The sequence below is a fragment of the Pteropus vampyrus genome, unplaced genomic scaffold (genome assembly GCF_000151845.1).
Source record: "Pteropus vampyrus isolate Shadow unplaced genomic scaffold, Pvam_2.0 Scaffold75, whole genome shotgun sequence".
NCBI lineage: Eukaryota > Metazoa > Chordata > Mammalia > Chiroptera > Pteropodidae > Pteropus > Pteropus vampyrus.
The window spans coordinates 3737189-3748855 of NW_011888856.1; the positions used below are offsets into that span (position 1 = coordinate 3737189).

The window sequence follows — 11667 nt, forward strand, 5'->3', positions numbered from 1 at the left end:
ACAAAAATCAACCAAGACGCCAGCCTCCCAATCCTCCCCGTGAGTTCAGAGGCGACATCGCTTCCGTTCTGCTTTGGGCTCCTTTCCTTCATCCAGGTTCTCAGTGAGCCTCTTGTCCTTTTTCCTGCTCCTCCCTGTATGCGTAGTTTGGATTCACCTTATGTCAGACAGGTGTTAAAAAGGGGAAGAAAAGAAGGAAGGAAAGAAAATCGCAATCGGATGTTAAGGAATCCCCAGGCTAAAAGACAATGGGCACTGAGCCTGGTCGAGACCTCAGGCAGAGCCTGCTGAAAAGTCTCAGAGGCGGATGAATAGGAGGATGCTGAGATTGCGCGAAAGAGACATACAGCGAGCCACGCACCTGACCCGGACCACCCACACTGCCTCTCACGCGAGCCACGCACCTGACCCGGACCACCCACACTGCCTCTCACGCGGTGAGGGAAGGAAGCCCGTTCCAACACCTTTGACCCTTCATATTTGCAGAGAAGGTTGAGTGACAACACGAATCTAAACCTGTGCCTTCACTGGCCTAGAGAAAATTCAGAGAAGAATTAAGGGGATCTGGCGATCTGGAAAATCCACAGTGGAAAGCTGATTTAAGCCTATTAAGGGAACATAGTTGAAGCCACGACTGTGTTTCCTGAGAGAAATCTTTACTAGGAGCCTGATATTAAGAAAGTCAGGCTTGGCTATACCTGAGTTTTCTCTAGAGTGATCCAATTTTGGCACCTCGGCTCACAGCTAGACCAGGCTTCTTCCACTCTGATTCGAGTTTTATGTGCGTTACTAACTACCACACTGAAAATCCTGGCCCTTGGAGACAGGGAGAGGTGGCGATACACGATACTGCCTGGAGAAAATGAACCTAATTCAGTCATCAGAATTAGTGACTGCTTTTCGAAAAGGAGACGGGATGGTCACTCCCTCCTCCTCCCCTTGGAGTAGCTGATGTGGGATTCTGGAAAGAATACTGTACAACAAAAGCATAAAGAAAAGAGAAGGGATATTTACTTGCCAAGTTTTGCAAGGGAGCAGGAGCACACCCTAGGGTGGAGGGCAGTGGGAAGGGCCCATGTTTCATTATTACCACACTCCAGCAATTCTAAATGATGTCAGTGACAACATATCACCACCCCCCCCCCCCCCCCCCCCGGCGCGGGATTGGGGGGCTCTCCTCGGCCTTCCCGGGCTTCACCTCACTTATCCCCCCCCCCGCCCCCTTCCCCACATTAGTGGGTCATTACAAGGGAATTCAGCATTTAGAAGAACTGGCTTATCATATAGAATAATCTGATAGGTATTAAAAAAATGTCACAGGTTGCTAAGGCTACCATCAGTCTCTTCACAGTGGAAAACAGTTTTCTCACGTGATTATTACTTTGGCGAAGGTTACAAGTCACGGCAAACCTGCAGACACCAGTAGGCACATTCGAGGGGCAGAGTCAGTAACCCCCAGGCAAGAGTTTAAGGTTTCACCTGTATTGTGACCAATGCTAGACAGAGTGAGGCTTTTTTGTTTATCTCAGAGTGAAATTTTGTCATCTCAGAAAAAATGCAGGACCAGGCAGTGGTCTCTGTTTCTTCCCTGACGGATTTTAGGGTGGGAGGTTCAAGCCCGGGTAATATGGTAAATTGGTCAGTTTCCTTCTTTCCTGGCATTATAATTCAAAAATAGGTAAATAAATTCCTATTTGTTCTTCAGAAGACCTCCATGAACTTTTACGAATGTGCATGGATGATCTCTTGGGATTAGACACATAACGTATTTTCTTTATCTGTAAAGTTAGAGAAAGGCTGCTGACGACCCGCTTTGCAGAGAAGTAATGGAAATCGTGGAAGAAGATTCAGAAAACTCTTGGTGGCTCAAGCACTACAAAGTCACTGGTCGTTTCTACAGATTCGCGGGGCGGGGGCGGGGTGGGGGGACGGACTGAGAACCAGGTTTTCATTGACTTGTGGAAGCGGAGGCCAGCGGGTGGTACATGTGAAGGGTCAGTGTAGAAATGTCCTTGTCAGCTAGGTGGCATTTTCCTTCCTCTGTTTGGAAGATGTGGCTCAGACGAAGAAAAAGGACATTACTCACTCAAGCAGGCGTTTCCCGAAGGGAGGAAAATCGGCTGCCTTTGTTTAGTTCGTAACCAGTTGGAAGATGAGTCAGCAAGAGATAAAAGACTCTGAGATGAGCGATCATCCTTCAGGGCTGGATGGAGGCTGTCCCAGTGGGCAGCAGGTAGCTCTCGTGCCTACCTTCCAGGGGCCAGGACCCTCAGCTCCAGTCTGCTCATCACAGGGTGCGAAATTGTAAATGTCACATGAAAAGTGAGGCTCTTGATGTTGCCAGTCAGTTCAAATATAGTACAAAATGAGAGATTTTCACATGGCTCTTAAGACTGTAGATTTAACGAGCGACTCTAGAGGGTCTTTACTTCTGATTAAAGCAGGCGGCAGTGATGCTGAGACACGCTTGTAGCACAGCGTCCTCTGCGGCGTTCAAAGTGACCCGCAGCTACAACTGGTGCCGGGAGCTGGGCTAGACAGTGACAGAGAATGAACAACCATCCTCCGTTTATCCTAAGCCCTGGGAGAATGTGGAAGGTGCTTTCCGTGCCCTGATGGCGGCGGCGGCGGGAAGGTGTCAGCTAACAGTCATTGAGTCCTCGCTACATCTCAAGCGTGGTCTGGATCCTTACATAAACCCCGCGTTTCGTCTTCGCTCCGTGACATGAAAGGAAACAAACGCTGAGCGCTTATTTAATTTCCTCGAGTGACCAGGCTATTCTGGGTCTGAGCCGGGACGTTTCTATCCGAGTGTAAATGGTGGCCTCTCCCAGTGACAGCGCGGTGCACCTGCGCCAGGTGACCCGGATTTCCGGGGTGACAGGTGGCTCTGGCACGGGAGGCCGCCCGCGGAGGTGGCCCTGGGCCTGGGCGATCCCTCTGCCCGCTCTGGAAAATGGTTTCGAGGCAAAAAGCAGTAGTCTGGCTTTGGGCACAAGTCAAGTGCTTAGCACAGTTCCCGAAAATTTGATAAAAATTCCAGCTCTGTGGGAGGTGGACAGCGTGGCACCCGGAGATTAAATGCCCCCGCTGCATCCGATGTCCCCTGGGGCGGATCCCGCGGTGCGGAGTCCACGCCTCCACCCTCCCTCCCTGCGTCCACACATCTTCCCTGGTGAAGCGCCCACCAACGTCACAGGATGACCGGAAGAAGGCTTCGTGCCCAAACCGGATCTTTGCATTCACTTTAATAAATGTTAGGAAGTTTCAGTATCTTAGGAAATTCCTTGAACTGTTGATGTGAACCGCCAGGCAAGGAGAAACACCAAGGAGGCGTCTCAGTAGGGCGACCGCCTGCCATCTCATTCAGAAGGCTCCGCTCATTTTCACCCAACTATTTTTCTGCTGTGTTACTTCATCCGAGAAAGGCCAATGACCTCTGCTGATGACCTCCGCTTCCAAGCACGTAAGGTCATCGGCCGAATGCTGGCCAACACGAGGTCAAGGATACAGCTCTGCTCCCTAGATCCTTCACGAAGATAAGACTATTCTCTTTTGCTGACAGCTCTATCCCCAGCACCTACACAGAAGGTAGTGGGACTTAAGAAAAATCCGATGACTGACAGACTAAAGTTCTTAATCTTGGAGCATTATAGAGCCCTCTTTATTAAATTTTAACGTGCGTATGGACCATCTGTGGATTATGTCAAAATGCGGGTTCTGATGAGGTAGGCCCTAAGTGTGGGTGGGGCCTAGGCTTCTGCATTTCTAAGTAGCTCCCAGGCGCTGTGGATGCTGCTCACCCCAAAACACATGTTGAGTAGCAAGGGCGTGAGGGACAGGTACTCTTTCCTGGAAACCAGCAACGTACCAGGCATGGCATGTAGGAGGACTGCACGCTCTTTCATATAATCATCATAAAGATTTGTTACATACATATGGTACCCCCACATTCAGATCTGGAAAGGACAGTTTAGACATGTTCAGGGGTTGCCTATAGTCCTAAAGATAATAAAGGACAGAGCTAGAAGCTACTCTGGAAAATGAAAAAGTCCCATGTGAACGTTAGACATCATTATATTTTTAATAACTTGAACTGTATTCAAGGTTGATGATGATCAAAGATCACTTGGTGGTATATTCGTTTACACCAGGAATTCGTTAATGAGTTTTTAACTCTGAATTTTAATGAGAGGTTGTTGATCAAAATGTCTCTCCCCATGAGAGAAATGAGTATCACCTAGACATGAAATCTAGTTAAAGGAGATCAGTCTTGTTGAAAAGATGTTCAGAATTGAAGTACTAGAGTCTGCAATGCAAAACGTGTCAGCTAATGTAATATCTGGTCATTCATGATGGCCATCTGCCTTATCCCAGCGGCTTGGGCGGGGGCGGGGGCGGGGGGGTGCTTGGTGGCGGGAGGTAGAGGTGATAAACTCCGGATGAGAAATCGTCCACCCGTGGCTCACACCATAAAGCTTTTCATTAGCATCAACTGGCAGTCGATCAACAGGAGGCTTTTCTCTTGTACAACAATTGCTTAGATCGAGACTAGAAGGATTAAAGCCAATAAATAATAACTTTTCAAAGTCAAGATATAAAGGAGAAATCCGTAGCTCCAATGATCATGCCTGTGTTTCTGTGGCCATTTATCAGTGACCCCCGTGTTTGGACAGAATTCTAGAAAAGAAATACTAATGTCCTTTCCAGGAAGCTGGGATACGATTGTCCGCTCTGTCACACGCAAATCTGAGGTCCCTCCCATTGGCACCCTGATTAGTTTCTTTATGTGTGGGGCCTGTGAATCAGCATGGTCATGGAGTCCCCCGGTAAGTCAGTGCCCACCGTGAGAGGCACTGCCTTATCCCTCATTCCCGTCACACTCATGTTTAGCCCAGCGGTGAGAGGGACATTGCTATACTGGCAAGAATGCGTTAAGCACCTCCACTGACCTGTTGGCTCCCCGCCAGAGCCTTTTCTAAATGGTCACTGGTTCTGCTGCTTCAGGGATTCTAAAATGATGGTGATGTAAGGAGCGATGCTGAGTTTCCACCTTCCCAGAGTGTCACACTTTACCTTTCTTCAATACTCAGAGCTATTAGTGTGTCAGGATGGTCGTGGTGGGGGATGAGGGGGACGATGGAAACTCTGGCTTAGAAACGTCTTGCTGGGGAGGCTCTAAAGTGTAGCTGCTGCTTTTGTCTTGTGTCAAAACCCGAACCAAGCAATACTTACTTTCTTGGAAGTCAAAATCCACGTAGAAAAGATTGAAGTTTGTAAATCTCTGGCTGGTTGCAATTTTTTTCAGTGTATCGGAGAGTTGTTCTGCCCTCTGAATACAAAGGAAAGGGAGAATACTGTGAAATCTAGGCTTTGGCTTTTGTGAAACAATTCAGGCAGAAGGCAGAAATCAATAGTCCCACCCCACCCCAAGCCAGCAGCACAGAGCAGCTCTGCACATTAAATTCTATTCATGTGCAAATGGCCAACCAAGGAGAAAACTGTTAAAATTCATTAGGAACCAAATCCGTGCAAACTAAAGTAATAAGATACCACTTTCCTCCATGGGATTGGTGGAAAAAAGATGAAGAATCATGATAAGAGAGCGTATTGCCATGGGACAGGCGCGGGGGATGTCAATTTGTTTAACCTTTCCAGAGGGCGATTTGGCAAAGTGGATCAAATCTTTAAACAAGTCGTACTCTTTGACCCCATAATTTTTCTAGAAATTTGTCTCAAGGAAACAGACATGGTACACAAAGCCGCACACACACACACACACACACACACATGTACTCATCACAATGCTATTTATTACCGTGAAAAAATTGGAAACCCACATATCCAACACCAGGGGATGAAATAAATCCCAGTCCGTTCATATACTGTATATTCTAAAAGGATTATAACATTACGATGTGGAGAAATCATTTAGAGCAGCAGAAGGCATAAAACAGTACGTGTATTCTGACTCTATGTAGGGAAAAAGCGAAAAATATCCATCTATGAAAGTGATACTGGAAAGACACATATGAACTTCGGATGGTAGGATCTGGGATCTGGGGTGATTTTTGTTATTGTTCTTTGTGCTTTTCTATATGCTCCCAGGTTTTTTTTTGTTTTGTTTTTAATTAAAATATATTTCTTTTGTGGGAAAAAATTAATAAATCTCTTATAGAGAGGTTCTTCGTTATCTGTGAAAATGTGCGTGAACCATGGTTCCCTTAGAGAAGAGAAAGAAATACCTGTGCCCTCGTTTGACCTGGCAGAGCTCCAGACACGCACAGGCTGTGCCTGGCTCGCTTGTCTCCGCCTCTGCAAATATGCCTAAGACCAGCTCAAAGGGGTGTGTGTGTGCGAGTGTGTGTGTGAGTGTGTGTGCATGCATGTGAGAGAGAGGCCTGGACCGAGTGACCAAGGGACGCGGTGAGAGTGACAGACCCAGAGGAGGCAGAAGGAGACAGACGAGGGACCGCACGTTCTCCCGGCTCCTCGATCCCCCGGAAGTTTAATGTCTCTATCCGCCAGCCGGAAGGCCATCACCTGCCACAATTTCACCCTCAATGAAAACACTGCAGAAAATACAGGGAAAGAGTGATCTAAGATGGCACCAAAGGGCCTGTGACAGTCCTACCTGTGAAGTGAGAGTCCGGAGTGTCTTGTTGGAAGACATCCAGCCGTGGCAGGGGCTGACCTGTGAACAGGAAGACACCCTCTGATTACAGAGGAAGAGCGCTGGTGTCATGCGGGGAAGAGGGTCTTGGGACAAGGCCGTGGGCGCTCACCTGGAGGCAGCTCAGGAAGGTGTAGAACTGGTCATAGGTCACGTCCTCATTCAGCTGGCCTGGGAAACAGAGAGGTCTGGCATGTTGTATGTACTCCAGGAGACAAGATGGGTGACCTTGACTCCCTGGCGGAGGCCGACATTTCCAGGGACCGGACCTGATTTTTCAATAGCTATTGCTCTTGAATGCCTGTGCTTCCCTTTCTGAACCTTCTAGAAATTCAGGCTGGTGTTGGGGAGAACCTTAAGGAGTTCATTCCCTTCTTGAGCTATTGGCGTGGGCTAGGGCGGGGCCTGGGGGAAGACCCTGGAAAGGAGTCCGAGGGTGCCACATGGGCCAGGGCATCGCCCCGGCAATGGCCTCAAGTGCCAGGTTCCCGTGGGGCACAGGAAGCTCAAGGTGGCAGTCGACAAACCCTCTTTTCTAAGTTTATGAAACACCTAAGTGCGACCCAATTATCTCATGCTGAAGACCCGGCAAGACATTCTGAGAGTCGGAAGAGCTGACCATGCGCTGCCCTGCAGCTTGGTGACCCGAAGGCCTCCAGGAGGAACTGGCCAGCATGCTACGTCGCTGCAGGGCCTGGCGCGTGTCTTGGGTGAGCCCTAAAGAGCGGATACGTCCCACACTTACTTTTTGGTGCAAGTTAAAGAGGGGTCTGTGAATGGAGGCGCTGAGTGCCACATGCGAGTCCACCCAGGGTCTTCCCAAACATCGGCTGGAGATGCGGACTGTGTGAGGGTTCTCTCCCCCCGCCCCCCCATCTCCCCTCTCTCCCTCCTTACGGCACACCCACCCCCTGAGGCAATTCAACTCTCATGCTGTGGCCGAGACACAAAATCCAGGCACTCCCAATTCTCCGAGGCGAATAACAGACGCCTTATCCATTAACACTTCTCTCATGCTCAAAAAGATAAAGGGAAATAATAGGCCATATCTGGGAGCAGAGAGAAAGATTGAAGGTGAAGGAACGCGGTCTTATTTTTCACTTATGCCTCAGATCAGTTAGACTGAAAGATGGATTCAATTTTCTTGTCATAGAAAAAAAAAAATCTCCATGTGGGTGAGTGACTCTCAAGACTGGAAAACCACAGGCTTATTATCGCCACTAAAGTCACAGTGACACGCCAGGCCGCCTCAGCTCCCCAGATCACCACGTTTTAGATGAAGCCCAAACCACTGTCTTTGCTTCCATTTTAGGGGCTCAACAAGGAGGCCTGAGCTCCAACTCTCTCCAAGATCCTGCTTTTCACTCCTGAGGCTTCTTTTCCTCTGTCTATTTATTTTTTTTGTCTGTGTGTTTTTGGAATTCGTCTCCTTCCTCTGTGTGTCCCTCCATCCTACCCACTGCAGTGACTGACGGACACACCCAGCCCGCACTCTGCACCTGGGTCCTTTGGTGGAACCAGGGCCTCGTGATGAATCTTAGGTAGCTTGGCTGGGACCCCGGCACCCTGCTTAGCCCTGACGAGTCCCTTCTTCCCGAGAAGTGTCCTCTCTCTCTTTCCCCAGCCCAGTGGCTAACGTCTCTTCAACTTGGGGGGAGGTGGCACCTCACGCCTGACCACGAGTAGCACTCCTGCACCTTCCCCTTTCCTACCTTCAAGCCTGGATTGCTCTGCTGTCCAGAGGGACTGAAGCTTGTTCTGCTCCTGGATCCCGGGGACTCGTCTCCTGGCTCCCCACTGGGAATGAAGCCCAGCCTTGGTCTCGCTTCATCCGGCTTATTCCCTTCTTCCTGCTGTCCTACTGCTGAGGTCCCAGCACACCTCAGATGAGACCACAAGGTGTGCCATCCTTCCGGGCCTTCTCCCAATCCCCGTCCCTTTCCCCTCTACCTCCCTGCCATCCTGGCACTGCCACCGACTGGACCGGGTTGATAAAGGGACGATTCTAGTGTGAGCGGGTCAGTCTGCTGCACAAGATGTAGGTACAGTTAGAAGATGACATGCCAAGAGGTGGGTCCCCTTCTCTCCGGCCCTTCTGCCTGTTAGAGGGTCGGGTGGCTCAGGGTGGCCATGTGGAGGTCAGGTGGGAGAGCGCGCGATGGGCTTGCGGTGTAGAGAAAGAGAAGAAATAGTTCTCATGCTTTGCCCCCTACTGGCACTGTCAGCTGGCCATCTACTCCTTCTTTTTAGGTGTTCGCTTTTATCCCTGGTCCTTTAATGGTACTTTTGCCTTTTGAGGAGCCTGAGTCTAAAGACCGACTCTCTCTACATGTCACACCTGTAAAGAAGCAGTGTCTGTGACTCCTGGTCAGACAGTGAATCTGCCGAAGAAAGCTGACCAGAATGACCAAGGCGAGGCAGAAGGACTGTCCCACAGTGGCCAGCGATCACAAGGGCTGAGTTACCAGTGTGTGTGTGTGTGTGTGTGCGCGCGCGTGCACACGCGCACACGCCTGGGGGTGGGGGGTGGTGGTTGGGGGGGGTGGCACTGGCTGGACCAGTGATGCCATATGCTCCTTCTGAGGATAAAAGGGCATTTTCTGTAAGTTTGTTTCTCAGTCATTTGTAAGCTCCTTAGGGCAGGGCCTGTGGTATTTATTTAATGCCGGGATCTTAATTGAAATTTTAGGCACCATGAAAGCTTAGTATCAACAAAGATCAATTGCACCTCCAGGAAATACCATCGAGGGTACGAAAACTGAGTGAAACCACATTAATCCAGACAGAGAGAAAGACAGTAATCAAATATAAGGCGTACTACTACAACGTATTTTAAAATACGTTATGTTTTAAGTTCACTGTAATCAGAGGTAAACGAAGCCGCCGCTGACGTTTTGTGGCCCTTCGTGGAAGAGCTGCTTGCAGACCTGTTTGCAGCCAGTGATCCCCGACATCGTGGCCACGGTCCAGCCCTGAGGACAGCCCCCCGGAAGCTTGGGGCTTGTACCAGTGTCCCTGACGCTCGGTCATTTCACTGTTAGGATCTACATACTGTTTTCCCCAGTGGAGTTGTCTTTTCTCTCTTCCTTGAGGACGAGACCTCCATTTTCGTGTCATCTTTATCCACAAAGCACGTAATACTTATCTCAGACATATTCGCGGAAAGGCTGCCTTTCTCATAGACTATGCTTGAGAGGGCTCGTCACTGGTCAAAGCGGACCTTTCTCAAAAGATGTTGCATAAGTAGAATCCTAACCTGTGCAACGTACTCTCTGGTAATTCCTCGAAAAGGCGATCTGTTCTCGCCAGGACTTTTACTTCCTGGTAGAGGCTGTGGGGCTGTCGCGGCCGGTGGCAGCCAGGCGCTGACCGGGTAAGTGACCTCAGGCCTGGCCGAAGAGGACAGAAGCCGAGCGGGTCATCACTGCCCCCTCCCCGGCAGGAGCGAGCTGGGAGCCTGCTGTCTTCTGCGCCCCCGTTACCTACCGGTCTGATGCCGTGGCATTTAACCTGTGCTAAACGGTCAGGCGGACTTCCTGCCTGTCCTACGGAGGCACAGAGGCCGTGTCACCGGTCCAGGGGCTGGTCCCCAACCCCTTCTGCTCCCGGAACCCTTTCCTAGTCCTTAAGGAATGGCCACATCCTCCTGTTTTAGGCTCAGAGGGAGAAATGCATTGGAAAACCTCCTCGTTTGCTTCCACAGCCGTTAGCACAGCGACGTGGGAATCAGCCTGGGGCGTTGGGCTGTGGATGGAGGTGAGACCCGCTCTAACCTAGCCAGAGCATCTAAACCCAGAGGCTGGTCCAGCACTCACCAGCTTCCCGCTGGTTCATGTGAGACGGGAACGAAGATCCAACGATTGGATTTGGAGCAGGAGCACGACAGAGACGAGAGGGCAGCAGCCCCGTCTCTAAGCCTCTCATGTCATGTGAGTCGTGTGCCTACCGCAGAGTGACGGGGAAGCTGGGTAAAGCCTGCCTTCCTCCCAGGGTCTAGGAAGGACCCTGATGCTTCACCGAGGAATTTATAATCCATCGCCCATGGCAACCAGGCAGCAGAAATAATTTAGAAAATGAATAATAACGTAAAAACATTAAACAGGTTATTGATGGTTTCGACTTTCTCCCTAACTGGATTTTTTTTTTTTTTTCCCCAAAACTAGGATCGTTTATATAGGACAAACTTGTCGCAACTTTCCCTTCTTCCTCTTTCCCATTACTGCATTTCACAGCAGTTTGAGGACAAGGCAAAGCCTCGAGCAGGGCATTTTAACCTTGGCACTACTGACGACCTTGGCACTACTGATGACCTTGGTTGTAGGGGCGTCCTGTGCTATTGAGGACATTTAGGAACCTCCCTGGAGTCTACCCACTAGATGCTGGTAGCACTGCCTCCCCAGGTGTCGTAATGAGTCGGGGTGAGCGGGTCACTCTGGCTGCAAACCAGAATCCACTAGAGAATCCACCGAAGTGATCGATGAGTTTCCCAATCACCTCCCCCCCGCCCCCACCGCTGCCCCCGCTCCCTTCCAGATGGCATGGAGTCATTATTACATGCCGTGGGTAAGTCAAAGGTCTGAAAGAATTTACGGAGCGGTCGAACCAGAGTTCATGGAAAGAGAATGGGATTTAAGCCGAGTCTCTATGGGTATGACGGGGTACACTGGGAGCATGTCTTCCTTCCCCAACTTCCCTGCATCGAGCATTTCTCCGCGTGGGAGAAATTTAGGAATCTGAAACATTTGTGTGGAAACTGCAGTTTTCACATCCAATGGCTCAGAGACACCTTGTCAGCCCAAGTGGCTGTCCTCCGCGTGTCTGAGGCAGCCCAGGATGGAGGCACGTCCTCCTCCATGTCACTGTGTTGCTATTTCTGCGGGGCGCTGTCGAAGCCGCGGGAACAGCAGAAAGCTGCTCTCCTCACGCGAGGCTAGACAGTATTTTGCTTAGATAATAACAACATCTGTGGCGCGTTTCTTAACTGAAGAGGAAGT

At 50.1% G+C, this 11667-nt stretch overlaps 1 protein-coding gene across 1 annotated transcript in view; it reads right to left on the reverse strand.

Moving 5' to 3' along the window:
• AOAH (acyloxyacyl hydrolase) overlaps positions 1–11667 on the reverse strand; it is a 148581-nt gene that overhangs the window by 12710 nt on the left and 124204 nt on the right. Inside the window, exons 18-20 of the mRNA XM_023532035.1 lie at positions 6786–6844; positions 6635–6694; positions 5236–5332 (exon numbers count right to left, since the gene is read on the reverse strand). Coding sequence (XP_023387803.1) covers positions 5236–5332; positions 6635–6694; positions 6786–6844 — 216 coding nt within the window. The remainder of the gene's footprint in view (positions 1–5235; positions 5333–6634; positions 6695–6785; positions 6845–11667) is intronic.